Below are 24995 nucleotides of genomic sequence, written 5' to 3'. Positions count from 1 at the left end.
GTGCTGGTGGGTGGATGTAGTGGAGGTGTAAGGGACAGTGTGTGTGTGCTGGTGGGTGGATGTAGTGGAGGTGTAAGGGACAGTGTGTGTGGTGGTGGGTGGATGTAGTGGAGGTATAAAGCACAGTGTGTGTGTGCTGGTGGGTGGATGTAGTGCAGGTGTAAGGGACTGTGTGTGCTAGTGGGTGGATGTAGTGGAGGTGTAAGGGACAGTGTGTGTGTGCTGGTGGGTGGATGTAGTGGAGGTGTAAGGGACAGTGTGTGTGTGCTGGTGGGTGGATGTAGTGGAGGTGTAAGGGACAGTGTGTGTGTGCTGGTGGGTGGATGTAGTGCAGGTGTAAGGCACAGTGTGTGTGTGCTGGTGGGTGGATGTAGTGGAGGTGTTTGGGACAGTGTGTGTGTGCTGGTGGGTGGATGTAGTGGAGGTGTAAGGGACAGTGTGTGTGCTGGTGGGTGGATGTAGTGCAGGTGTAAGGGACAGTGTGTGTGCTGGTGGGTGGATGTAGTGGAGGTGTAAGGGACAGTGTGTGTGTGCTGGTGGGTGGATGTAGTGGAGGTGTAAGGGACAGTGTGTGTGTGCTGGTGGGTGGATGTAGTGGAGGTATAAGGGACAGTGTGTGTGTGCTGGTGGGTGGATGTAGTGGAGGTGTAAGGGACAGTGTGTGTGATGGTGGGTGGATGTAGTGGAGGTGTAAGGCACAGTGTGTGTGTGCTGGTGGGTGGATGTAGTGCAGGTGTAAGGGACAGTGTGTGTGGTGGTGGGTGGATGTAGTGGAGGTATAAAGCACAGTGTGTGTGTGCTGGTGGGTGGATGTAGTGCAGGTGTAAGGGACAGTGTGTGTGGTGGTGGGTGGATGTAGTGGAGGTATAAAGCACAGTGTGTGTGTGCTGGTGGGTGGATGTAGTGCAGGTGTAAGGGACAGTGTGTGTGGTGGTGGGTGGATGTAGTGGAGGTATAAGGGACAGTGTGTGTGTGCTGGTGGGTGGATGTAGTGGAGGTGTAAGGGACAGTGTGTGTGTGCTGGTGGGTGGATGTAGTGCAGGTGTAAGGGACAGTGTGTGTGGTGGTGGGTGGATGTAGTGGAGGTGTAAGGGACAGTGTGTGTGTGCTGGTGGGTGGATGTAGTGGAGGTATAAAGCACAGTGTGTGTGTGTGTGCTGGTGGGTGGATGTAGTGGAGGTGTAAGGGACAGTGTGTGTGTGCTGGTGGGTGGATGTAGTGGAGGTGTAAGGGACAGTGTGTGTGCTGGTGGGTGGATGTAGTGGAGGTGTAAGGGACAGTGTGTGTGTGTGCTGGTGGGTGGATGTAGTGGAGGTGTAAGGGACAGTGTGTGTGTGCTGGTGGGTGGATGTAGTGGAGGTGTAAGGGACAGTGTGTGTGTGCTGGTGGGTGGATGTAGTGGAGGTGTAAGGGACAGTGTGTGTGTGCTGGTGGGTGGATGTAGTGGAGGTGTAAGGCACAGTGTGTGTGTGTGCTGGTGGGTGGATGTAGTGGAGGTGTAAGGCACAGTGTGTGTGTGTGCTGGTGGGTGGATGTAGTGGAGGTGTAAGGGACAGTGTGTGTGCTGGTGGGTGGATGTAGTGGAGGTATAAGGGACAGTGTGTGTGTGCTGGTGGGTGGATGTAGTGGAGGTGTAAGGGACAGTGTGTGTGTGCTGGTGGGTGGATGTAGTGGAGGTATAAGGGACAGTGTGTGTGTGCTGGTGGGTGGATGTAGTGGAGGTGTAAGGGACAGTGTGTGTGTGCTGGTGGGTGGATGTAGTGGAGGTGTAAGGCACAGTGTGTGTGTGCTGGTGGGTGGATGTAGTGGAGGTGTAAGGGACAGTGTGTGTGTGCTGGTGGGTGGATGTAGTGGAGGTGTAAGGCACAGTGTGTGTGTGTGCTGGTGGGTGGATGTAGTGGAGGTGTAAGGCACAGTGTGTGTGTGCTGGTGGGTGGATGTAGTGGAGGTGATTGGGGGTAGGTGGGGCCCTTCTGGTAATGACGTCATCACCAGGTTATGGTGCCGTTCCCAGCTGATGATGGTGGCGGTGAGGCGAGAGCGATCTTACGAAGCCCCGCCCACTGAGCGTCCCGGGCCTTCATTGATAAATCCCAAGTCGGTGCAGATGGACGGCACCGGTTGCCATGTCAACACCACCATGTGGGCTAGTCGGGGCCATATTTTGTGTTGTATAAATCATCCAGCCATTCATAATTCAGCCAAGCTAAAGGCTGGCTGTGCCTGCCATACGTAGCCTACCATCTGTCGGGCCATGCGGCCCGGCACTGCTCCTCTCTGGGGGACTCCTGCTCCACGGAAACGGACCTGTGAACATTTTAACACGTGTACAGAAAGCCAGATTACCGCTGAAGATTTTTCCTTCTGAATTAGTAAAAAATGTTACTAGCTAGCTCCCCATCTTCTCCTCCCCCCCCCCTTTTTCTCCTCAATTGTACTTGGCCGATCACCCCCCTCTCCCGAGCCGTCCCGGTCTCTGCTCCACCTCCTCTGCTGATCCAGGAGGGCTGCAGACCACCACATGTCTCCTCCATACATGTGGACTCCCCAGCCGTTTCTTTTCACCTGACAGTGAGGAGTTTCACCAGGGGGACGTAGCGCGTGGGAGGATCACGCTATCCCCCCGAGCAGGCACCCCGACCGACCAGAGGAGGCGCTAGTGCAGCGACCAGGACACATACCCACATCCGGCTTCCCACCCGCAGACACAGCCGAGCCGGAGGCAACACGGGGATTTGAACCTGCGATCCCCGTGTTGGTAGCTAACAGAATAGACCGCTATGCTACCCGGACGCCCGACTGTGGACTTTGGTTCTGTCTTTCTTGCATTATTCTTGGTTGGTAAGCAACGGGATAGGACCGCTACACCACCTGGACGCCCATTTAATTTGATCCTTATCTTGTCCACAGCAGGACGAGTGGTCCCCTTTCTTCAGGCAGTACGAACGCCCTCATGAGGAAGCAAATCATTCAGATAAATCAAAACATGTCGTCTGGGTGGAAACTAAGACCCCATCATCCCTTCGCTTTGTGCCAACAGTCGCTCTGGAAGGGTAAGCCTCTTGTTTCATTTAGAGAAACACAAATGAGCACAAATGTTGTGAAGTTTGTGCGGTTCTAATTCACTTGTCGGTCACACGAGGCAATAAACCCTTAAAAAAAACAGACGGCACATCATCATCATCGTCATCATCATCATCATCATCATCATCACCTGCTTGAGCTCTCCCAGACTTGAATCATTCTAGCAGCGTTTCCACCTCCTCACAGCCCGCTGCAGGAGAAAGGGGGAATCAGAATTTGAAAACTGACTTCCTGCCCACGCTGCATAAAGGAACCCCTCCTCGCCGTCCCTGCACTGCCGCTGACGACACGCGCGGCTGTGTGTCAGAATCCGGGGGCGACATTGATTATTCATGCTGAGCGTGGGGGGCAGGGGGTGCCGACATGTGCCGAGCTCACTGGAGCCTGTTAATTGGCTGGAGAATGCGAGGACGAGAGAGTGGGCAAGTGACAGAGTGACGGAGCTCCAGCAGAGGGGAAAGAGGGAGTCTGTTCTGCATTTGTTGAGGGTTGTTGCAGACTAGCAGGACTACCTCCTGGATCTGTCGCCTAAAACACAGCAGAGGAGAAACCATCCGAGTCCTCAGCAGCCAGGAGGATACATCTATAGTACTCTCATCTTCCTCTTCATCACTCCTCCACCCAGACGGAAAGGAAATGACCACGCATTTCCCACGACACGAGTGTGGCTCGAGGACCGCCAGCAGCACAGAGAAGGGATCGGGTAAACCTGCCAATCATCCGCGGGTCAACATCAACCTCCAGGAGTCCCTTGCTCACCTGCACCCCCTGCAAAGGCAACATGCCATCCAGCTCCACCAGCAGCAGCAGCAGCAGCAGCAACAAACAACCTACCACCCACCCCAAAACCAGAATGAAACCCGGACCCAACGCCGCCAGCTGAGTCCTCCGCAGGTCCAGGCGAACTTGGCGACCTTCACGGCGTGCACCCTGCCAGCCTCCTGCCGTGCCCGCAGCCGCTTCATCAACCTGCGAGACAGTGTGAAGAAGAGTCCCACCAAGAGCACGGCCAAAGTGGGCAACAGCCATGCGGCCAGCAGGCCTGAAATACCCTGGGTCCCTTTTGCCTTCAATAAGGTACAGCCCCCATGTGGCAGGAGTGGCTGCACAGTGTCTGCATGTACAGGTCGTAGATACGCTGCCAATTAGAAACACCCTGCACAGATCCTCCCTGATGGCACTTTGTGACCGGTTCTGTATTTCTGTTCTCTCTCTCTCTCTCCACCCTTTCACTTCTTCTGTTGATGCGTCTTGTCAGTGACGACAGGAGTGTGTTTGGGGCAATGTGACCCTTCACCTTTCTAATATTGTGGTTTATGTTTGTGATCCGGGAATTGAAAACTCTTCTGCTGTCGTCGTCATTTGGCGTCTCTGGAGAGGAATGTGATCTGAAGGACTCTGGTACTCTGGTCTGGTGGTTACAGCTGGGTCTTCTGAGCCGGGATGGGGGCTGAGTTACTGGTTTAGTTTATGGTGAACAGATTCTGACCATCCTGTTGCCTGTGTACGCCCAGTCCCTCCCCCCCTGTTGTGTCCATGTTGTGTTTGTGAGGTTCGTGTTTGCCTTGTGTGGCGGTGACTGTTCACTCTCCTCTCACATCCTGAGGTCCAGCATTCTCTCTGCTCGGTGTTAAGGTGCCGCAACAAAGATCCGGCTAGCAAAGGCTCCCTTCTCCCACCTGTCAGTCTCCTTAAACTGAAATCCTCATGTCTGTTCTGTCGTGACACTGCGTGTCAAGCCGGTTTGTGTTCTTTGGGAGCAATTAAGCCCCATCGTCAGTGGCTTTCCGAGCGGCGCTCCGAAAGTAGGGCTTGTGGATCAATGTTGTCGATCCGTGTGGCTAATTTTAGCGTCTGTTGGTTTTCCATAAACTTCTGCCGCTGCCGCTGCAGCACAACAATGAAGCCTGTCTGAATGGCACTTCACTTCCTGTCTGCTGCTCGTTTCCTGACCACTCACTCATAATAAAGGTCAAAATGTTGAGGGGCCAACCACCAATTAATAAAGTCAGGTTCATTAGCCTGCCCCAGAGGGCTTTCCAGTCAAACAGTCACAACACCCCCTGTCTGTGAACCTCAGTTCAGACGAAGAAAAACTGCACACAACCAAGAAAAGCTATAATGATAATGATTGTAATCTTATTCCCATTCACCATATAGTTGATGATTATGGAATTCACATTTCGACAGTTTAATCTCAGAGGCACACCTACTACTACTACTACTACTACTACCACTACCACTACTACTAGAAAATGGGCATGCCATAAATTGAAACCTAGTTGCACCTTTTAAAGGGTTTCAGAAAAGCAGAAATACTTGGTTGGGGGAAAAAAAACACATTTGGGACAAACTGGATTTTCTACAAGTCAGAAAGTAAATGATGAGCTGGAGGTGGTTTGAGATGAAGATGAAATATAACACCGTTCATACTCTCTCCTCAACCACCACTCTTAATACAGTTGTGTACTAACTAGGGTTGTGTACTAACTAGGGTTATGTACTAACTATGGGTTGTGTACTAAGTAGGGATGTGTACTAACTAGGGTTGTGTACTAACTGGATTGTGTACTAAGTAGGGATGTGTACTAACTAGGGTTGTGTACTAACAAGGGTTGTGTACTAAGTAGGGATGTGTACTAACTAGGGTTATGTGCTAACTAGGGTTGTGTACTAAGTAGGGATGTGTACTAACTGGGTTGTGTACTAAGTAGGGATGTGTACTAACTAGGGTTGTGTACTAACAAGGGTTGTGCACTAACTAGGGTTGTGTACTAACTAGGGTTATGTACTAACTATGGGTTGTGTACTAAGTAGGGATGTGTACTAACTAGGGTTGTGTACTAACTGGATTGTGTACTAAGTAGGGATGTGTACTAACTAGGGTTGTGTACTAACAAGGGTTGTGTACTAAGTAGGGATGTGTACTAACTAGGGTTATGTGCTAACTAGGGTTGTGTACTAAGTAGGGATGTGTACTAACTGGGTTGTGTACTAAGTAGGGATGTGTACTAACTAGGGTTGTGTACTAACAAGGGTTGTGCACTAACTAGGGTTGTGTACTAACTAGGGTTATGTACTAACTAGGGATGTGTACTAAGTAGGGATGTGTACTAACTAGGGTTGTGTACTAACAAGGGTTATGTACTAATTAGGGTTGTGTACTAACTAGGGATGTGTACTAACTAGGGTTGTGTACTAATTAAGGTTGTGTGCTAACTAGGGATGTGTACTAAGTAGGGTTATGTACTAACTAGGGTTGTGTACTAACTGGGGTTATGTACCAATTAGAGTTGTGTACTAACGAGGGTTGTGTACTAACTGGGGTTATGTACCAATTAGAGTTGTGTACTAACTAGGGTTATGTACTAAGGGATGTGTACTAACTAGGGTTGTGTACTAACTAGGGATGTGTACTAACTAGGGTTGTGTACTAACTAGGGTTATGTACTAACTAGGGATGTGTACTAACTAGGGATGTGTACTGAGTAGGGATGTGTACTAACTAGGGTTGTGTACTAACAAGGGTTATGTACTAATTAGGGTTGTGTACTAACTAGGGATGTGTACTAACTAGGGTTGTGTACTAAGTAGGGTTATGTACTAACTAGGGTTGTGTACTAACTGGGGTTATGTACCAATTAGAGTTGTGTACTAATGAGGGTTATGTACTAACTAGGGTTGTGTACTAACGAGGGTTGTGTACTAACGAGGGTTATGTACTAACTAGACCAATGCACCAACATCACTTGTTCACTGCCAGTACTGATTCCTGTTGATTTGCTTTCAAGATGGAAACCATTATGCTACCTCAGGAGATAGAGCGAGTTGTCTAGTAATTGGAAGGTCGCTGGTTCGAGCCCCGGCTCCTCCAGAGAGCATGGTGAAGTGTCCTTGAGCAAGACACTGAACCCCTAACTGCTCCTGGCGAGCAGGTTGGTGCCTTGCATGGAAGCCTCCACCATCAGAGTGTGGTGAATGGACTGCGTTTATACAGGCTCTTCTCGTTTTACTGACCACTCAAAGTGCTCTACAGGGTACGCCTCACATTCACCCCATCACACACTGATGGAGGAGGCTGCCGTGCGAAGCTCCATCCTGCTCATCGGGAGCAGTTGGGGGTTCAGTGTCTTGCTCAAGGACACTTCAATGCGTTCTCTGCAGGAGTTGGGCATTGAACCAGTGACCTTCTGATGACTAGACGACCCTCTCTACCTGCTGAGCCATGCCGCCCCTGTGTGTGGATGAGTGTGTGGATGTGAGGCCGTACACTGTGAGCACTTGGATTGGTCGGTAGGCTAGGAAAGCGTCGTATAAATGCAGTCCATTTACCATATAGAAGAATGTGTGTGGTTCAGGTCCTGGTCAGATCCAGCTTTCAGGGGGAGCGGTTCTCTGATAACGGTTTGTGTAATATCTTTTGAAATTTGTGAAGTCATTTAAACATAACGGATGACCGTATTCAACAAATGTTGGAACAAAGTGAAATAAGTGGATCCATAAGTCCCGGTTTTGTTTTCCATCAAGGAAAAGCTGAATAGATGTAAATACTCTGGAGGACCCAGTGACATCATCACTGAAGAGGGTTAAAGAGATACTTGCATCAAAATCCAACTTGTCCCGTTGTTAGTCGATGTAAGGAGTGTGGATGTGGTCGATGAGACAAATGGTAGCCCTAAAATCACGTTTATGGCCAGACGAGAGATATCGGCGGTCGAGTAACTGATTCCCAGTTGGCGAAAATGTGGTAACTTGCCGCGTCACGAATGACCATTAGCATAGAGGGCGTGTCCGTAGCGGGACGCTACAAAAGCAGAGACGCCCCCTTTGGGCTGGAAGGAATACGGCTGTATTGGCTGAGCAACATGCTGTTCGTGAGGCGAGTAGTCAACTTCCAGTGAGAATGAGGACTCATCTTCCACTTCCACATCCTCAACCTCAAAGCTGCTGTCGGTGGTCTTGTCACTCGCCTTTGTTTGTTTGTAAAGTGACGACAGGGCAGGAAGGGGGCTGTCACCAGTGAATTTCTTGTTTTTCTACACAAGCGGTTTAGCCCCAGTGTTTACCCACCCAGCCACACCCACACAACCACCCTGAGTTTCAGTAGCCAATAGCTATGAATCATAAAACCACGCCCACCTTCCGGTTGTAATTCAAACCACCCGTGTTAAACGTGCTCAGAAACTGCATGAAGGCATCTCTTAAGAGAGAGAGAGAGAGAGAGAGAGAGTGTGTGTGTGTCCCCATTATCTTGACTACCATGTGAGATGCCTACTATGCTTGGGCTGGCATCACTGTGACATCACTCTGGCATCACAGTGACATCACTGGCATCACTGCTGTGACATCACTCTGACATCACTGTAACATCACTGTGACATCACAGTGACCTCACTGGCATCACTGCTGGGGCATCACTATGACATCACTATGACATCACAGTGACCTCACTGGCATCACTGCTGGGGCATCACTCTGACAGCACTGTGACATCACTCTGACATCATTCTGGCATCACTGTAACATCACTGGCATCACTGCTATGATATCACTCTGGCATCACTCTGACATCACTCTGGCATCACTCTGACATCACTCTGGCATCACTCTGACATCATTCTGGCATCACTGTAACATCACTGGCATCACTGCTATGATATCACTCTGACATCACTGTGACACCACTCTGGCATCACTCTGACATCACTCTGGCATTACTCTGACATCACTCTGACATCATTCTGGCATCACTGTGACACCACTCTGGCATCACTCTGACATCACTCTGGCATCACTCTGACATCACTGTGACACCACTCTGGCATCACTCTGGCATCACTCTGGCATCACTCTGACATCACTCTGACATCATTCTGGCATCACTGTGACACCACTCTGGCATCACTGTGACACCACTCTGGCATCACTCTGACATCACTCTGGCATCACTCTGACATCACTGTGACATCACTCTGGCATCACTCTGGCATCACTGTAACATCACTGTGACATCACAGTGACCTCACTGGCATCACTGCTATGATATCACTCTGGCATCACTCTGACACCACTCTGACATCATTCTGGCATCACTGTAACATCACTGGCATCACTGCTGTGACATCACTCTGACAGCACTGTGACACCACTCTGGCATCACTGCTGTGACATCACTCTGACAGCACTGTGACACCACTCTGGCATCACTGCTGTGACATCACTCTGGCATCACTCTGACATCACTCTGACATCATTCTGGCATCACTGTAACATCACTGGCATCACTGCTGTGACATCACTCTGACAGCACTGTGACACCACTCTGGCATCACTGCTGTGACATCACTCTGACACCACTCTGGCATCACTGTAACATCACTGGCATCACTGCTGTGACATCACTCTGACAGCACTGTGACATCACTCTGACACCACTCTGGCATCACTGTGATATCACGCTGACAGCACTCTTGACATCAAGATGAAAGGACAGCTCCTTTGCTTTTCTTACATGGCACCTGCATCCAGAACATTCACCCTGAACGATTTTGACATTTGACCTTTGCATTGAGGTCACCACAGCTGTGACTGGGGGAGCTCCCTGTGTGACGGATGGCGTCACAGTTTTCCTCTGTCGTTAAGACGTGATTGAAATGTCTGCTGTTTCTAATCACGAACAGGGCGTGACACACACCACACACACACACACACACACACAGAGACACACACACAGACACACACAGCCGGAGCAGACCGGGGTGAAAGAGCAGGGTGTTAATCTGCTGTGAGCAGCAGGTGAGTGGGTTTATTGGGACGGTGTCTGGTAGGTTGTCAGTCACACAAGTGTACCTGTCGTCTTCTTGGTTCTCGCCTCAGCGTCTGTTGTTAAACTCCGTCCATCTAGGACCCAAACCACTGGTCCCAATGTCAGGCCAGGGATGAGACCAGAGACATGCACACCTCCTCCTCCTCCATCACCCCATCCTCCAGCCCACCTTCACCCCATCCACCACTCACACACCCCTCCACATCCACCACTCACACACCTGTCCACGTCCACCACTCACACACCTGTCCACGTCCACCACATTGTCGTGGCTGTTGGCATGTGTTGCACTATATGTCTGACCTTTGACCTTCCCACCATGCTGTCATCTAGCAGGCAGAGGCTCCGCCTTCCTCTCCCATAATCCCTGTGATCCCCGTCTCGCCCATCCCAGCTGAGAGCGCCGCCATTCCTCCACCTCAGGTCCTCAACTCCTCTCATCTGTCTCCACATCGTTCTCTTCATTTAGTCCTCTGTTGCGCTGTTCTTTTTTCATCTCTACCCTCCCTCCATGAGTCTGATAGAGTAAAGGGATTAAAGAGAGAGAGAGAGAGAGAGAGAGAGAGAGACAGGGCCACAGTATGACTGAAAAGAGCCCATCTGCTTGTCTGCCAGACAGACAGAGAGAGTGAGGGAGAGAGAAGGAGGGGATGTGCTCACAGAAACTAATTTGATAGGTTTAGCCTTCATGCTCCAGCGCTGCATATTCATCTATTACGTATGGCTGCCTGCTAATCTCTGCTCCAGTCCAGCCACTGCCTCCGTTAGCTTGAGCTGCTCCTCCGTTAGCCTGAGTTGCTCCTCCGTTAGCCTGAGCTGCTCCTCTGTTAGCTTCAGTTGTTCCTCCATTCGCCTCAGTTGCTCCTCTGTTAGCTTCAGTTGCTCCTCCATTAGCCTCAGTTGCTCCTCTGTTAGCCACAGTTGCACCTCTGTTAGCCTCAGTTGCTCCTCTGTTAGCCCCAGTTGCTCCTCCATTAGCCTCAGTTGCTCCTCTGTTAGCCTCAGTTGCTCCATCACAGCATGAGGAGAGTAAGTCCTCCATGTCAACCTAGTCACACCAGGCTTTGTTGTTCCTCTCATGTGCTTCTGAGGGCTTCTACTGGGGGTTTGTTAGGAGGGAACTTTTTATGGGGAGGGGAGGGGGGGCACAGAAATGTTTTTTGTTTTTATTTAAATCTGTGTGCTGTGTTGTGTGTACCGCAGGCCAACCCTCCCCCTGTGGTGGTCAACACGGACAGCCTGGACACACCTCCATATGTAAGTACCACACGCTAATCCAGCCGCATGCAGGCAGGAAGCTGGCTGTTCAAGATGATTTCTGCTTCTTTTGAACATGTAGATCCATTATTTTATGAGAAATTTAAAAAAAGATATTTACGAATAGTTATTAAGCTGTATTTTGTGATTTACAGCTAGTTTTGAATCTAAATGGATGTCAGCTGTGTTATGTGTTGGATGTAACACTGAAGCAGTTTGGACTGTGTAGGTTTAGCCGTGGTGTTGGGTTTGTGCGTGCTTGTGTTGTTTTTGAAAAGTTGCCTAGCGACATCATGCTAGTTAGCGAGCTAGCTAGCTATCGATAAAGAGTCTTGTGAAGTTAACGTGCTGAGAATTGCCTGTGTTCAGAGAGGGGGCACTGACATAGTTATAAAAAATCACATGACACCTCTGAAGCTGTTCTTGCATGCTGTCTGCTGTCCGTGGTGCTGATGGGCTGTAGGCCCACCCTGCTGGGCTGTATACTGCCCCCTGCAGGTGGGGGTTACCGGTTTGTTGGAGAAATAGTCTGCACTGCTGCCAGGGGCCTTCCTGATCTGTTGACATGCTGATGAAGATTTTGTTAGACTGAAACCTTCATGTATCAATAAAACCCTCTGAACGAGCATTACTCTGTATGTGTAGACTGTCTTTCCCTATCAGTGTGTCTCTGCTAGTTATATCTGGACATTATCTGTATATAATATGGATATAATATAGATATTATGTTGTGAGACTAGATGTGTAGTGGGGTTGTGGTTGTGGTAACATGGTGGTATAACATAATTGTTGTCATTCCCTGGTCTTAAAGGCTGCATTACAGTAAAGTGAGACTGTTTTCTGAACTTATTCCACTGTTTTAGTGACATGAACAATGAACGTCTCTACCTGCTTGGTCATCATATCCACATTACTAATGATCATTTATCATCATTTACTGCTGTATAAATATCTTATGAAAGCACCAATAGTCATCAACTAAATATCACCACATCATCCATATGGAGGTGATCAGTCAGAAATATATTGATACTTGATGATGTCACTATCACCCAGTTCTGCTGCTAGCTAGGTGTGTGTTGTCTACATCTGGGAGATGGTAGTGTAGATTCAGTTCTGCTGCTAGCTAGGTGTGTGTTGTCTACATCTGGGAGATGGAAGTGTAGATTCAGTTCTGCTGCTAGCTAGATGTGTGTTGTCTACATCTGGGAGATGGTAGTGTCGATTCAGTTGTGCTGCTAGCTAGGTGTGTGTTATCTACATCTGGGAGATGGTAGTGTAGATTCAGTTGTGCTGCTAGCTAGATGTGTGTTGTCTACATCTGGGAGATGATAGTGTAGATTCAGTTCTGCTGCTAGCTAGGTGTGTGTTATCTACATCTGGGAGATGGTAGTGTAGATTCAGTTGTGCTGCTAGCTAGATGTGTGTTGTCTACATCTGGGAGATGATAGTGTAGATTCAGTTCTGCTGCTAGCTAGGTGTGTGTTGTCTACATCTGGGAGATGATAGTGTAGATTCAGTTCTGCTGCTAGCTAGGTGTGTGTTATCTACATCTGGGAGATGGTAGTGTAGATTCAGTTGTGCTGCTAGCTAGATGTGTGTTGTCTACATCTGGGAGATGATAGTGTAGATTCAGTTCTGCTGCTAGCTAGATGTGTGTTGTCTACATCTGGGAGATGATAGTGTAGATTCAGTTCTGCTGCTAGCTAGGTGTGTGTTATCTACATCTGGGAGATGGTAGTGTAGATTCAGTTGTGCTGCTAGCTAGATGTGTGTTGTCTACATCTGGGAGATGGTAGTGTCGATTCAATTCTGCTGCTAGCTAGGTGTGTGTTGTCTACATCTGGGAGATGGTAGTGTAGATTCAGTTCTGCTGCTAGCTAGGTGTGTGTTGTCTACAACTGGGAGATGATAGTGTAGATCAGGGGTGTCAAACTCCAAGCCTCGAGGGCCGCAGTGTCTGCAGGTATTTGTTGCAACCATGCACTACACCACCTGATTTAACTAATTAGCTCACCTGGATCAAGGAGAGAAAGGAACTAGTTTAATCAGGTGATGTAGTGCATGGTTGCAACAAATACCTGCAGACACTGCGGCCCTTGGTGTATATTCAGTTCTGCTGCTAGCTAGTGTGTGTGTTGTCTACATCTGGGAGATGGTAGTGTAGATTCAGTTCTGCTGCTAGCTAGTGTGTGTGTTGTCTACATCTGGGAGATGGTAGTGTAGATTCAGTTCTGCTGCTAGCTAGCTAGTGTGTGTGTTGTCTACATCTGGGAGATGGTAGTGTAGATTCAGTGAAGACAGAAACTAAAGGTGATCGAGGAGCACTTAGAACGGTTGCTGGATTGATTTCCATGTGCAGTGATGTAAATGTAAAGTGAGAGACACGACTGAGGTTCCCTTCTGCAAGGCTTTCAACCACCAGCCACTCCTGCTGCCATCAGTACAATGTGGTGAAAATTAAAGCAATTTGTATTGATTTGGGGTAGGGGGGGCTTTGTTCTCTAAAACAACCATGAAAAATAAAACAACCAAGCAAGGTGCCGTCGTCATATTAGTTAACAGGCTGAGATATCACATGAAAGAAGTGTAAAAAGCCATTTAAAAGTTAATTAAAAGTTAATAATGATACTAAACTGCTCAGACGTAGTGTCCCAAGAGTGGTCACCTCTAATCTAATGCCAGGGACTGTGGTTATACCGGTCAGCTCCCAGTTTAGAATGTGTTGACTGAACGTGAGCTTTTCCCGGTCCTGTATTCAAACTTCTGGATGTGTTGCTTCATGGATGTGTTGATTCATGGATGTGTGGCTTCATGTTGTGTTGTGTCCTCTGCAGAGATGTGAAGGACACTATGGATGATGTTTGTGGTTCATCCATAGAAGTCTGGTTTCTGATGACGTCTCTTCATTCTTCTTCCAGGTGAATGGGACTGAAGCAGATTATGAATATGAGGAGATCACACTGGAGCGGGTAAGACATCCAACACTACTTTAATGTCCTCTTGACTCAAGGCCACACGGTCTCTGAATGGACCAACTGTGCTCTGAAGAGCCTTTTCCCAGTCAAATCAGGCAGGCTGCTGCATCATGCAGACATGGCTTCATATGCCATGCTGTATTTACCATGGAGCCTCCTCGGTCCATGTGTGGTGAAGGCCACACATGGACTCTGCTGTGCCTCTGAACGCTGTGTGAGATCTAGCTGAGAGATATCAGACATGTAGAACCAGGCCTCATGAGGCCAGCACAGACAGGCTGGTTTTAAACTGTTTTAAAGTCATGTTCAGTCAGAACAACACCTCGCAGGTAAGGATGTTGAACCGGACCACAGGCTTTGTGTGTGTGTGTTGATGTGTTTTAATTTCTGCTGCTACATAACATGTCTACAGTAACATGTCAGTATTATCTACTGCTACATAACATGTCTAAAGTAACATGTCAGTATTATCTACTGCTACATAACATGTCTACAGTAGCATGTCAGTATCATCTGCTGCTAAATAACGTGTCTAGAGTAACATGTCAGTGTTATCTGCTGCTACATAATGTGTCTAGAGTAACATGTCAGTATTATCTGCTGCTACATAACATGTCTACAGTAGCATGTCAGTATTATCTGCTGCTACATAACATGTCTACAGTAACATGTCAGTATCATCTGCTGCTAAATAACATGTCTAGAGTAACATGTCAGTGTTATCTGCTGCTACATAATGTGTCTAGAGTAACATGTCAGTATTATCTGCTGCTACATAACATGTCTACAGTAGCATGTCAGTATTATCTGCTGCTACATAACATGTCTACAGTAGCATGTCAGTATTATCTGCTGCTACATAACATGTCTACAGTAACATGTCAGTTTTATCTGCTGCTACATAATGTGTCTAGAGTAACATGTCAGTATCATCTGCTGCTAAATAACATGTCTACAGTAACATGTCAGTATCATCTGCTGCTACATAACATGTCTACAGTAACATGTCAGTATCATCTGCTGCTACATAACATGTCTACAGTAACATGTCAGTATTATCTGCTGCTACATAACATGTCTACATTAACGTGTCAGTATTATCTGCTGCTACATAACATGTCTACAGTAACATGTCAGTATGATCTGCTGCTACATGTCCATCATGTAACTTTTCCTTCCACAAACACAGTAACACATCTGTCCATCATTTTGCTTCATCTTCCACAAACACAGTAACACATCTGTCCATCATGTTACTTCTTCTTCCACAGTCACACATCTGTCCATCATGTTACATCTTCTTCCACAAACAGTCACACATCTGTCCATCATGTTACTTCTTCTTCCACAAACAGTCACACATCTGTCCATCATGTTACGTCTTCTTCCACAAACAGTCACACATCTGTCCACCATGTTACGTCTTCTTCCACAAACAGTCACACATCTGTCCATCATGTTACTTCTTCTTCCACAAACACAGTCAGACATCTGCTGTTACTCCAGACACACCCATCAAAAGATACTTTTGAAGTCTAAATCCAATGGTGATGGTAAAAATATCACTGGAAATGAAAGTCTGTTCATGCTGATACCTGAAGTACATTTCCTGTTTTATGTTGTGAAATCAGAAGAGCATCCTGTAGAACATCCTGTAAAACATCCTGTAGAACATCCTGTTAGGCATCCTGTAGAACATCCTGTAAGAACATCCTGTTAGGCATCCTGTAGAACATCCTGTAAGAACATCCTGTTAGGCATCCTGTAGAACATCCTGTAAGGCATCCTGTAAGAACATCCTGTTGAACATCCTGTAAGAATATGCTGTAGAACATCCTGTAAATCATCCTGTAAATCATCCTGTAGAACTTCCTGTAAGGCATCCTGTAAGAACATCCTGTAGAACATCCTGTAAGAACATCCTGTAGAACATCCTGTAAGAACATCCTTTAAGAACATTCTGTTGAACATCCTGTAAGAATATGCTGTAGAACATCCTGTAAATCATCCTGTAGAACATCCTGTAAGGCATCCTGTAAGAACATCCTGTAGAACATCCTGTAAGAACATCCTATAGAACATCCTGTAAATCATCCTTTAGAACATCCTGTAAGGCATCCCATAGAACATCCTGTAAAACATCCTGTAGAGCATCCTGTAGAACATCCCATAGAACATCCTGTAAAACATCCCGTAGAACATCCTGTGAAACATCCTGTACATTGGCTCTGGTCATCTCCCGGCTGGACTACGGCAACTCCCTCCTTGCTGGCGCCCCGGCGTCGGCCATCAGACCTCTGGAGCTTGTTCAGAAAGCTGCAGCTCATCTGTTGTTCAACCGCCCTAAGTTCTCCCACACACCTCCCCTTCTCATGTCCCTACACTGGCTCCCAGTAGCTGCTCGCATCCAGTTTAAGACTCTGGTGCTAGCCTACAGGGCAGTGAAAGGAGCAGCTCCTTCCTATCTCCAGGCCATGGTCAAGCCCTACACCCCCGCCCGACCACTTCGCTCTGCTGCCGATTGACCCGGTCAAGGCTCTGTTCTGTCCTGGCCCAACAGTGGTGGAATGAACTCCCCACTGATGTCAGGACAGCCGAGTCGCTGCCCATCTTTTGGCGCAGGTTGAAAACTCACCTCTTCAAGAACTACTACCCTGCTACTTGTTCTTAGCACTTATTGTATTCACTCATAAAAAAACTCTTTCTTGTGCTTTATACTTTAGCACTGGTTTTGCTCTTAGATGCTTGTTTAGATGCATTTATGACCTCTGATGACTAGTAGTTCTCCTCATTTCCTACGTTAAATGATGCACTTATTGTAAGTCGCTTTGGATAAAAGCGTCGGCTAAATAACTGTAATGTAATGTAATCCTGTAGAACTTCCTGTAGTACGTCCTGTAGAACATCCCGTAGAACATCCTGTAGAACATCCTGTAGAACATCCCGTAAAACATCCTCTTCATCACTTCTGCTCTGTGTCCTCACAAACTGATGGTCCATAGAGAATCATGGTGACCAACACAGAGACATTGTTAAGCTTAGCCCTGAGAATAAGTCTTCTGCTGAAAGCACCACAGCCCCACTCCCAACACTCCTAACTCCTCACCTTTCACTCCCAACACTCCTAACTCCACACTCCCAACTGCTCACTCCTAACTCCTCACTCCCAACACTCCTAACTCCTGACCTCCAACACTCCTAACTCCTAACTCCCAACACTCCTAACTCCTCACTCCTCACACTCCTAACTTGTCACCCCCAACACTCTTAATTCATCACTCCCAACACTCCTAACTCCTCACTCCCAACACACCCAACTCCTCACTCCCTACACTCCTAACACTCCCAATACTCCTAACTCCTCACTCCCAATACTCCTAACTCCTCACTCCCAACATTCCTAACTCCTCACTCCCAACACTCCTCAGTCCTAACACCTAACTCCCAACATTCTTAACTCCTCACTCCTCACTCCCAACACTCCTAACTTGTCACTTCCAACACTCCTAATTCATCATTCCCAACACACCCAACTCCTCACTCCCAACACTCCTCACTCCTAACTCCTCACTCCCAACACTCCTAACACTCCTAACTCCTCACTCCTAACACACCCAACTCCTCACTCCCAACACTCCTAACTCCTCACTCCCAACACACCCAACTCTCCTGACACTCCTCACTCCCAACACTCCTAACTCCTCACTCCCAACATACCCAACACTCCTAACACTCCCAACACTCCTAACTAAAGTAATGGCAGTGAATGAAGCGGGAGTGACAGAATGTAGTGACAATAAATGAAAACAGAAGACCATGTGAAAACCCACCATGTGAAATCCACCATATGAAACCCACCATGTGAAACCATGAAAAGTGACTTAAATTGTGCTGATGTGTACTTGCAGAATCAGTGTGAGTAAAGAAGAGTTGGTGATACTGGGTGTTTCTGGAAATCTCTGTTGACAGAATAAACTTGGTTTGTTCATCCAGTGTTCTGGTCCAACTTGTTTCTCATGATATGGCCTGTCAGCTGGACATCCAATGTTCTGGTCCAACTTGTTTCTCATGATGTGGCCTGTCAGCTGGACATCCAGTGTTCTGGTCCAACTTGTTTCTCGTGCTGTGACCTGTCAGCTGGACATCCAATGTTCTGGTCCAGCTTGTTTCTCATAATATGGCCTGTCAGCTGGACATTCGGTGTTCTGGTCCAGCTTGTTTCTCATGATATGGCCTGTCAACTGGACATCCAGTGTTCTGGTCCAGCTTGTTTCTCATGATATGGCCTGTCAACTGGACATCCAGTGTTCTGATCCAACTTGTTTCTCGTGCTGTGACCTGTCAGCTGGACATCCAATGTTTTGGTCCAGCTTGTTTCTCATGATATGGCCTGTCAGCTGGACATCCAGTGTTCTGGTCCAACTTGTTTCTCATGACATGGCCTGTCAGCTGGACATCCAGTGTTCTGGTCCAACTTGTTTCTCATGATTTGGCCTGTCAACTGGACATCCAGTGTTCTGGTCCAACTTGTTTCTCGTGCTGTGACCTGTCAGCTGGACATCCAATGTTCTGGTCCAACTTGTTTCTCATGATATGGCCTGTCAGCTTGACATCCAGTGTTCTGGTCCAACTTGTTTCTCATGCTGTGACCTGTCAGCTGGACATCCAATGTTCTGGTCCAACTTGTTTCTCATGATATGGCCTGTCACCCGGACATCCAGTGTTCTGGTCCAACTTTTTTCTCATGATATGGCCTGTCAGCTGGACATCCAGTGTTCTGGTCCAACTTGTTTCTCATGATATGGTCTGTCAGCTGGACATCCAGTGTTCTGGTCCAACTTGTTTCTCATGATGTGGCCTGTCAGCTGGACATCCAGTGTTCTGGTCCAACTTGTTTCTCAGGATATGGCCTGTCAGCTGGGCATCGTGTGGACTGGTCCAACTTGTTTCTCATGATGTGGCCTGTCAGCTGGACATCCAGTGTTCTGGTCCAACTTGTTTCTCATGATGTGGCCTGTCAGCTGGACATCCAGTGTTCTGGTCCAACTTGTTTCTCGTGATATGGCCTGTCAGCTGGACATCTAGTGTTCTGGTCCAACTTGTTTCTCGTGCTGTGACCTGTCAGCTGAACATCCAATATTCTGGTCCAACTTGTTTCTCATGACGTGGCCTATCAACTGGACATCCAATGTTCTGGTCCAGCTTGTTTCTCATAATATGGCCTGTCAGCTGGACATCCAGTGTTCTGGTCCAGCTTGTTTCTCATGATGTGGCCTGTCAACTGGATATCCAGTTTTCTGGTCAAACTTGTTTCTCATGATATGGCCTTTCAGCTGGGCATCCAGTGTTCTGGTCCAACTTGTTTCTCATGATGTGGCCTGTCAGCTGGACATCCAATGTTCTGGTCCAACTTGTTTCTCATGATTTGGCCTGTCAGCTGGACATCCAGTGTTCTGGTCCAACTTGTTACTCATGATGTGGCCTGTCAGCTGGACATCCAATGTTCTGGTCCAACTTGTTTCTCATGATTTGGCCTGTCAGCTGGACATCCAGTGTTCTGGTCCAACTTGTTTCTCGTGCTGTGATCTGTCAGCTGGACATCCAATGTTCTGGTCCAACTTGTTTCTCATGATGTGGCCTGTCAGCTGGACATCCAATGTTCTGGTCCAACTTGTTTCTCATGATGTGGCCTGTCAGCTGGACATCCAATGTTCTGGTCCAGCTTGTTTCTCATAATATGGCCTGTCAGCTGGACATCCAATGTTCTGGTCCAGCTTGTTTCTCATGATATGGCCTGTCAGCTGGACATCCAATGTTCTGGTCCAACTTGTTTCTCATGATATGGCCTGTCAGCTGGACATCCAATGTTCTGGTCCAGCTTGTTTCTCATGATATGGCCTGTCAGCTGGACATCCAATGTTCTGGTCCAACTTGTTTCTCATGATGTGGCCTGTCAGCTGGACATCCAATGTTCTGGTCCAACTTGTTTCTCATGATGTGGCCTGTCAGCTGGACATCCAATGTTCTGGTCCAGCTTGTTTCTCATAATATGGCCTGTCAGCTGGACATCCAATGTTCTGGTCCAGCTTGTTTCTCATGATATGGCCTGTCAACTGGACATCCAGTGTTCTGGTCCAACTTGTTTCTCATGATATGTATGGCCTGTCAGCTGGACATCCAATGTTCTGGTCCAACTTGTTTCTCATGATATGGCCTGTCAGCTGGACATCCAATGTTCTGGTCCAGCTTGTTTCTCATGATATGGCCTGTCAGCTGGACATCCAATGTTCTGGTCCAACTTGTTTCTCATGATATGGCCTGTCAGCTGGACATCCAATGTTCTGGTCCAGCTTGTTACTCATGATATAGCCTGTCAGCTGGACATCCAGTGTTCTGGTCCAACTTGTTTCTCGTGATATGGCCTGTCAGCTGGACATCCAGTGTTCTGGTCCAGTTTGTTTCTCATGATATGGCCTGTCAGCTGGACATCCAATGTTCTGGTCCAGCTTGTTACTCATGATATAGCCTGTCAGCTGGACATCCAGTGTTCTGGTCCAACTTGTTTCTCATGATATGTATGGCCTGTCAGCTGGACATCCAGTGTTCTGGTCCAACTTGTTTCTCATGATATGGCCTGTCAGCTGGACATCCAGTGTTCTGGTCCAGCTTGTTTCTCATGATGTGGCCTGTCAGCTGGACATCCAGTGTTCTGGTCCAGCTTGTTTCTCATGATATGGCCTGTCAGCTGGACATCCAGTGTTCTGGTCCAACTTGTTTCTCATGATGTGGCCTGTCAGCTGGACATCCAGTGTTCTGGTCCAGCTTGTTTCTCATGATGTGGCCTGTCAGCTGGACATCCAGTGTTCTGGTCCAGCTTGTTTCTCATGATATGGCCTGTCAGCTGGACATCCAATGTTCTGGTCCAGCTTGTTACTCATGATATAGCCTGTCAGCTGGACATCCAGTGTTCTGGTCCAACTTGTTTCTCATGATATGGCCTGTCAGCTGGACATCCAGTGTTCTGGTCAAACTTGTTTCTCATGACATGGCCTGTCAGCTGGACATCCAGTGTTCTGGTCCAGCTTGTTTCTCATGACGTGGCCTGTCAGCTGGACATCCAGTGTTCTGGTCCAGCTTGTTTCTCATGATATGGCCTGTCAGCTGGACATCCAATGTTCTGGTCCAGCTTGTTACTCATGATATAGCCTGTCAGCTGGACATCCAGTGTTCTGGTCCAACTTGTTTCTCATGATATGGCCTGTCAGCTGGACATCCAATGTTCTGGTCCAGCTTGTTACTCATGATATAGCCTGTCAGCTGGACATCCAGTGTTCTGGTCCAACTTGTTTCTCATGATATGGCCTGTCAGCTGGACATCCAGTGTTCTGGTCCAGCTTGTTACTCATGATATAGCCTGTCAGCTGGACATCCAGTGTTCTGGTCCAACTTGTTTCTCATGATATGGCCTGTCAGCTGGACATCCAGTGTTCTGGTCAAACTTGTTTCTCATGATATGGCCTGTCAGCTGGACATCCAATGTTCTGGTCCAGCTTGTTACTCATGATATAGCCTGTCAGCTGGACATCCAGTGTTCTGGTCCAGCTTGTTTCTCATGATATGGCCTGTCAGCTGGACATCCAGTGTTCTGGTCCAACTTGTTTCTCATGATATGGCCTGTCAGCTGGACATCCAGTGTTCTGGTCCAACTTGTTTCTCATGATATGGCCTGTCAGCTGGACATCCAGTGTTCTGGTCAAACTTGTTTCTCATGATATGGCCTGTCAGCTGGACATCCAATGTTCTGGTCCAACTTGTTTCTCATGATATGGCCTGTCAGCTGGACATCCAGTGTTCTGGTCCAGCTTGTTACTCATGATATAGCCTGTCAGCTGGACATCCAGTGTTCTGGTCCAGCTTGTTTCTCATGATATGGCCTGTCAGCTGGACATCCAGTGTTCTGGTCCAACTTGTTTCTCATGATATGGCCTGTCAGCTGGACATCCAGTGTTCTGGTCCAACTTGTTTCTCATGATATGGCCTGTCAGCTGGACATCCAGTGTTCTGGTCAAACTTGTTTCTCATGATATGGCCTGTCAGCTGGACATCCAGTGTTCTGGTCCAACTTGTTTCTCATGATATGGCCTGTCAGCTGGACATCCAGTGTTCTGGTCAAACTTGTTTCTCATGATATGGTCTGTCAGCTGGACATCCAATGTTCTGGTCCAGCTTGTTACTCATGATATGGCCTGTCAGCTGGACATCCAGTGTTCTGGTCCAACTTGTTTCTCATGATATAGCCTGTCAGCTGGACATCCAGTGTTCTGGTCCAGCTTGTTTCTCATGATATGGCCTGTCAGCTGGACATCCAGTGTTCTGGTCCAACTTGTTTCTCATGATATGGCCTGTCAGCTGGACAACACTTCACAAGTTTCACTTGTACACATGAAAAGAACAAAAGTAACTCATGTAGATTTTCACTAAGAAACTCATTTACTTTGACCTGAGTCAGTACTTTTACTAGTACTACAGCCAATGATCAGTACAGTAACAGTATTTTTATTAGTTCTACAGTAAATAATCAGTACAGTAACAGTACATTTACTAGTACTACAGTAAATAATCAGTACAGTAACAGTATGTTTACTAGTACCACAGTAAATAATCAGTACAGTAACAGTACTTTTACTAGTACTACAGCAAATAATCAGTACAGTAACAGTACTTTTACTAGTACTACAGCAAATAATCAGCACAGTAACAGTACTTTTACTAGTAGGACTTCTCAGTATTCGTCACACCACTTATGTAAAGCTGGATGTGTGTGTGTGTGTGTGTGTGTGTGTGTGTGTGTGTGTGTGTGTGTTCTTCAGGGGAACTCGGGGCTGGGGTTCAGCATCGCAGGTGGAACAGATAACCCTCACATCGGTGAAGACCCCAGCATCTTCATCACCAAGGTCATACCAGGGGGGGCAGCAGCCCAAGATGGGCGGCTTAGGTGAGAACTGACACACATTCGCACACATATACATCCATAAATACACAAACACACACATATATAAGCATACATTATACTGTGTAAATGTACACACATGCACAAACACACACACACACACATATTTACATATATACAGTACATAGATACAGTACATATATACAGTGTGTGTGTGTGTGTGTATACAGTATTTATACAGTATACAGTACGTATATACAGTATATACAGTGGTGCTTGAAAGTTTGTGACCCCTTTAGAATTTTCTATGTTTCTGCATAAATATGATCATCAGATTTTCACACAAGTCCTACAAGCAGATAAAGAGAGCCCAATTAAACAAATGAGACAAACATATGATACTTGGTCATTTATTTATTGAGGGAAATGATCCAATATTACATATCTGTGAGTGGCAAAAGTATGTGAACCTTTGCGTTCAGTATCTGGTGTGACACCCCCCCCGCCCCCCGTGCAGCAATAACGGCAGCTAAACATTTCTGATAACTGTTGATCAGTCCTGCACATCGGCTTGGAGGAGTTTTAGCCCATTCCTCCGTACAGAACAGCTTCACCTCTGGGAAGTTGGTGGGTTTCCTCACATGAACTGGTCGCTTCAGGTCCTTCCACAACATGTCGATTGGATGAAGGTCAGGACTTTGACTTGGCCATTCCACAACATGAACTTTACTCTTCTTTAACCATTCTTTGGTAGAAGGACTTGTGTGCTTAGGGTCGTTGTCTTGCTGCATGACCCACGTTCTCTTGAGGTTCAGTTCACGGACAGATGTCCTGACATTTCCCTTAAGAATTCGCTGGTATAATTCAGAATTCATTGTTCCATCAATGATGGCAACCCGTCCTGGCCCAGATGCAGCAAACAGGCCCAAACCATGACACTACCACCTCCATGTTTCACAGATGGGATAAGGTTCTTATGCTGGAATGTAGTGTTTTCCTTTCTCCGAACATGACGCTTCTCATTTAAACCAAAAAAGTTCTGTTTTGGTCTCAACCGGCCACAAAACATTTTTCCAGTAGCCTTCCGGCTTGTCCACGTGGTCTTTAGCAAACTGCAGATGGGCAGCAATGTTCTTTTTGGAGAGCAGTGGCTTTCTCCTTGCAACCCTGCCATGCACACCATTGTTGTTCAGTGTTCTCCTGATGGTGGACTCGTGAACATTACCATTAGCCCATGTGAGAGAGGCCTTTAGCTGCTTGGAAGTTACCCTGGGTTCCTTTGTGACCTGGCCAACTATACTGCTCAAAAAAATAAAGGGAACACCTAAAAACACAATATAGACCTCGATGAATGAAATATTTCAGCTGAAAATCTTTATTTATTAGACAGAGGAATGTGTTTAGAGCAAAATAACCTAAGAATGATCAATGGAAATCAAAATCATTAGCCCATTAAGGTCTGGATTCAGAATCATACTCAAAATCAAAGTGGAAAATGAGAACATAGGCTGATCCAACTTCTGTGGAAATTCTTCAAGACGATTCAAAATGAGGCTCAGTAGTGTGTGTGGCCTCCACGTGCCTGTATGCACTCCCTACAACGTCTGGGCATGCTCCTGATGAGACGACGGATGGTCTCCTGAGGGATCTCCTCCAGACCTGGATCAGGGCATCGGTCAACTCCTGGACAGTCTGTGGTGCGACATCGTGTTGGCGGATGGTACAAGACATGATGTCCCAGAGGTGCTCGATTGGATTCAGGTCTGGGGAACGTGCAGGCCAGTCCATAGCATCAATGCCCTCGACATACAGGAACTGCTGACACACTCTGGCCACATGAGGACGAGCATTGTCATGCATGAGCAGGAACCCAGGGCCCACTGCACCAGCATATGGTCTG

The 24995-nt window shown here is 47.4% G+C and overlaps 1 protein-coding gene across 6 annotated transcripts in view; it reads left to right on the top strand.

The window, feature by feature from the left end:
* Positions 1-24995, top strand: part of dlg1b (discs large MAGUK scaffold protein 1b) — a 189056-nt gene that overhangs the window by 112887 nt on the left and 51174 nt on the right. For 3 of the 6 annotated variants that reach the window (XM_056293196.1, XM_056293192.1, XM_056293193.1), the window contains exons 5-8: positions 10244-10333; positions 11114-11167; positions 14089-14139; positions 23016-23140. In XM_056293196.1, the coding sequence (XP_056149171.1) occupies positions 10244-10333; positions 11114-11167; positions 14089-14139; positions 23016-23140 (320 nt within the window). The remainder of the gene's footprint in view (positions 1-10243; positions 10334-11113; positions 11168-14088; positions 14140-23015; positions 23141-24995) is intronic. The other 3 variants (XM_056293198.1, XM_056293194.1, XM_056293195.1) reach the window with 1 other exon arrangement.

Source organism: Lampris incognitus, chromosome 14, assembly GCF_029633865.1.
Source record: "Lampris incognitus isolate fLamInc1 chromosome 14, fLamInc1.hap2, whole genome shotgun sequence".
In the NCBI taxonomy this organism is placed as follows: Eukaryota; Metazoa; Chordata; class Actinopteri; order Lampriformes; family Lampridae; genus Lampris; species Lampris incognitus.
The sequence above is the reverse complement of the archived record's forward strand: the minus strand, read 5'-3'. Positions and strand labels throughout refer to the sequence as shown.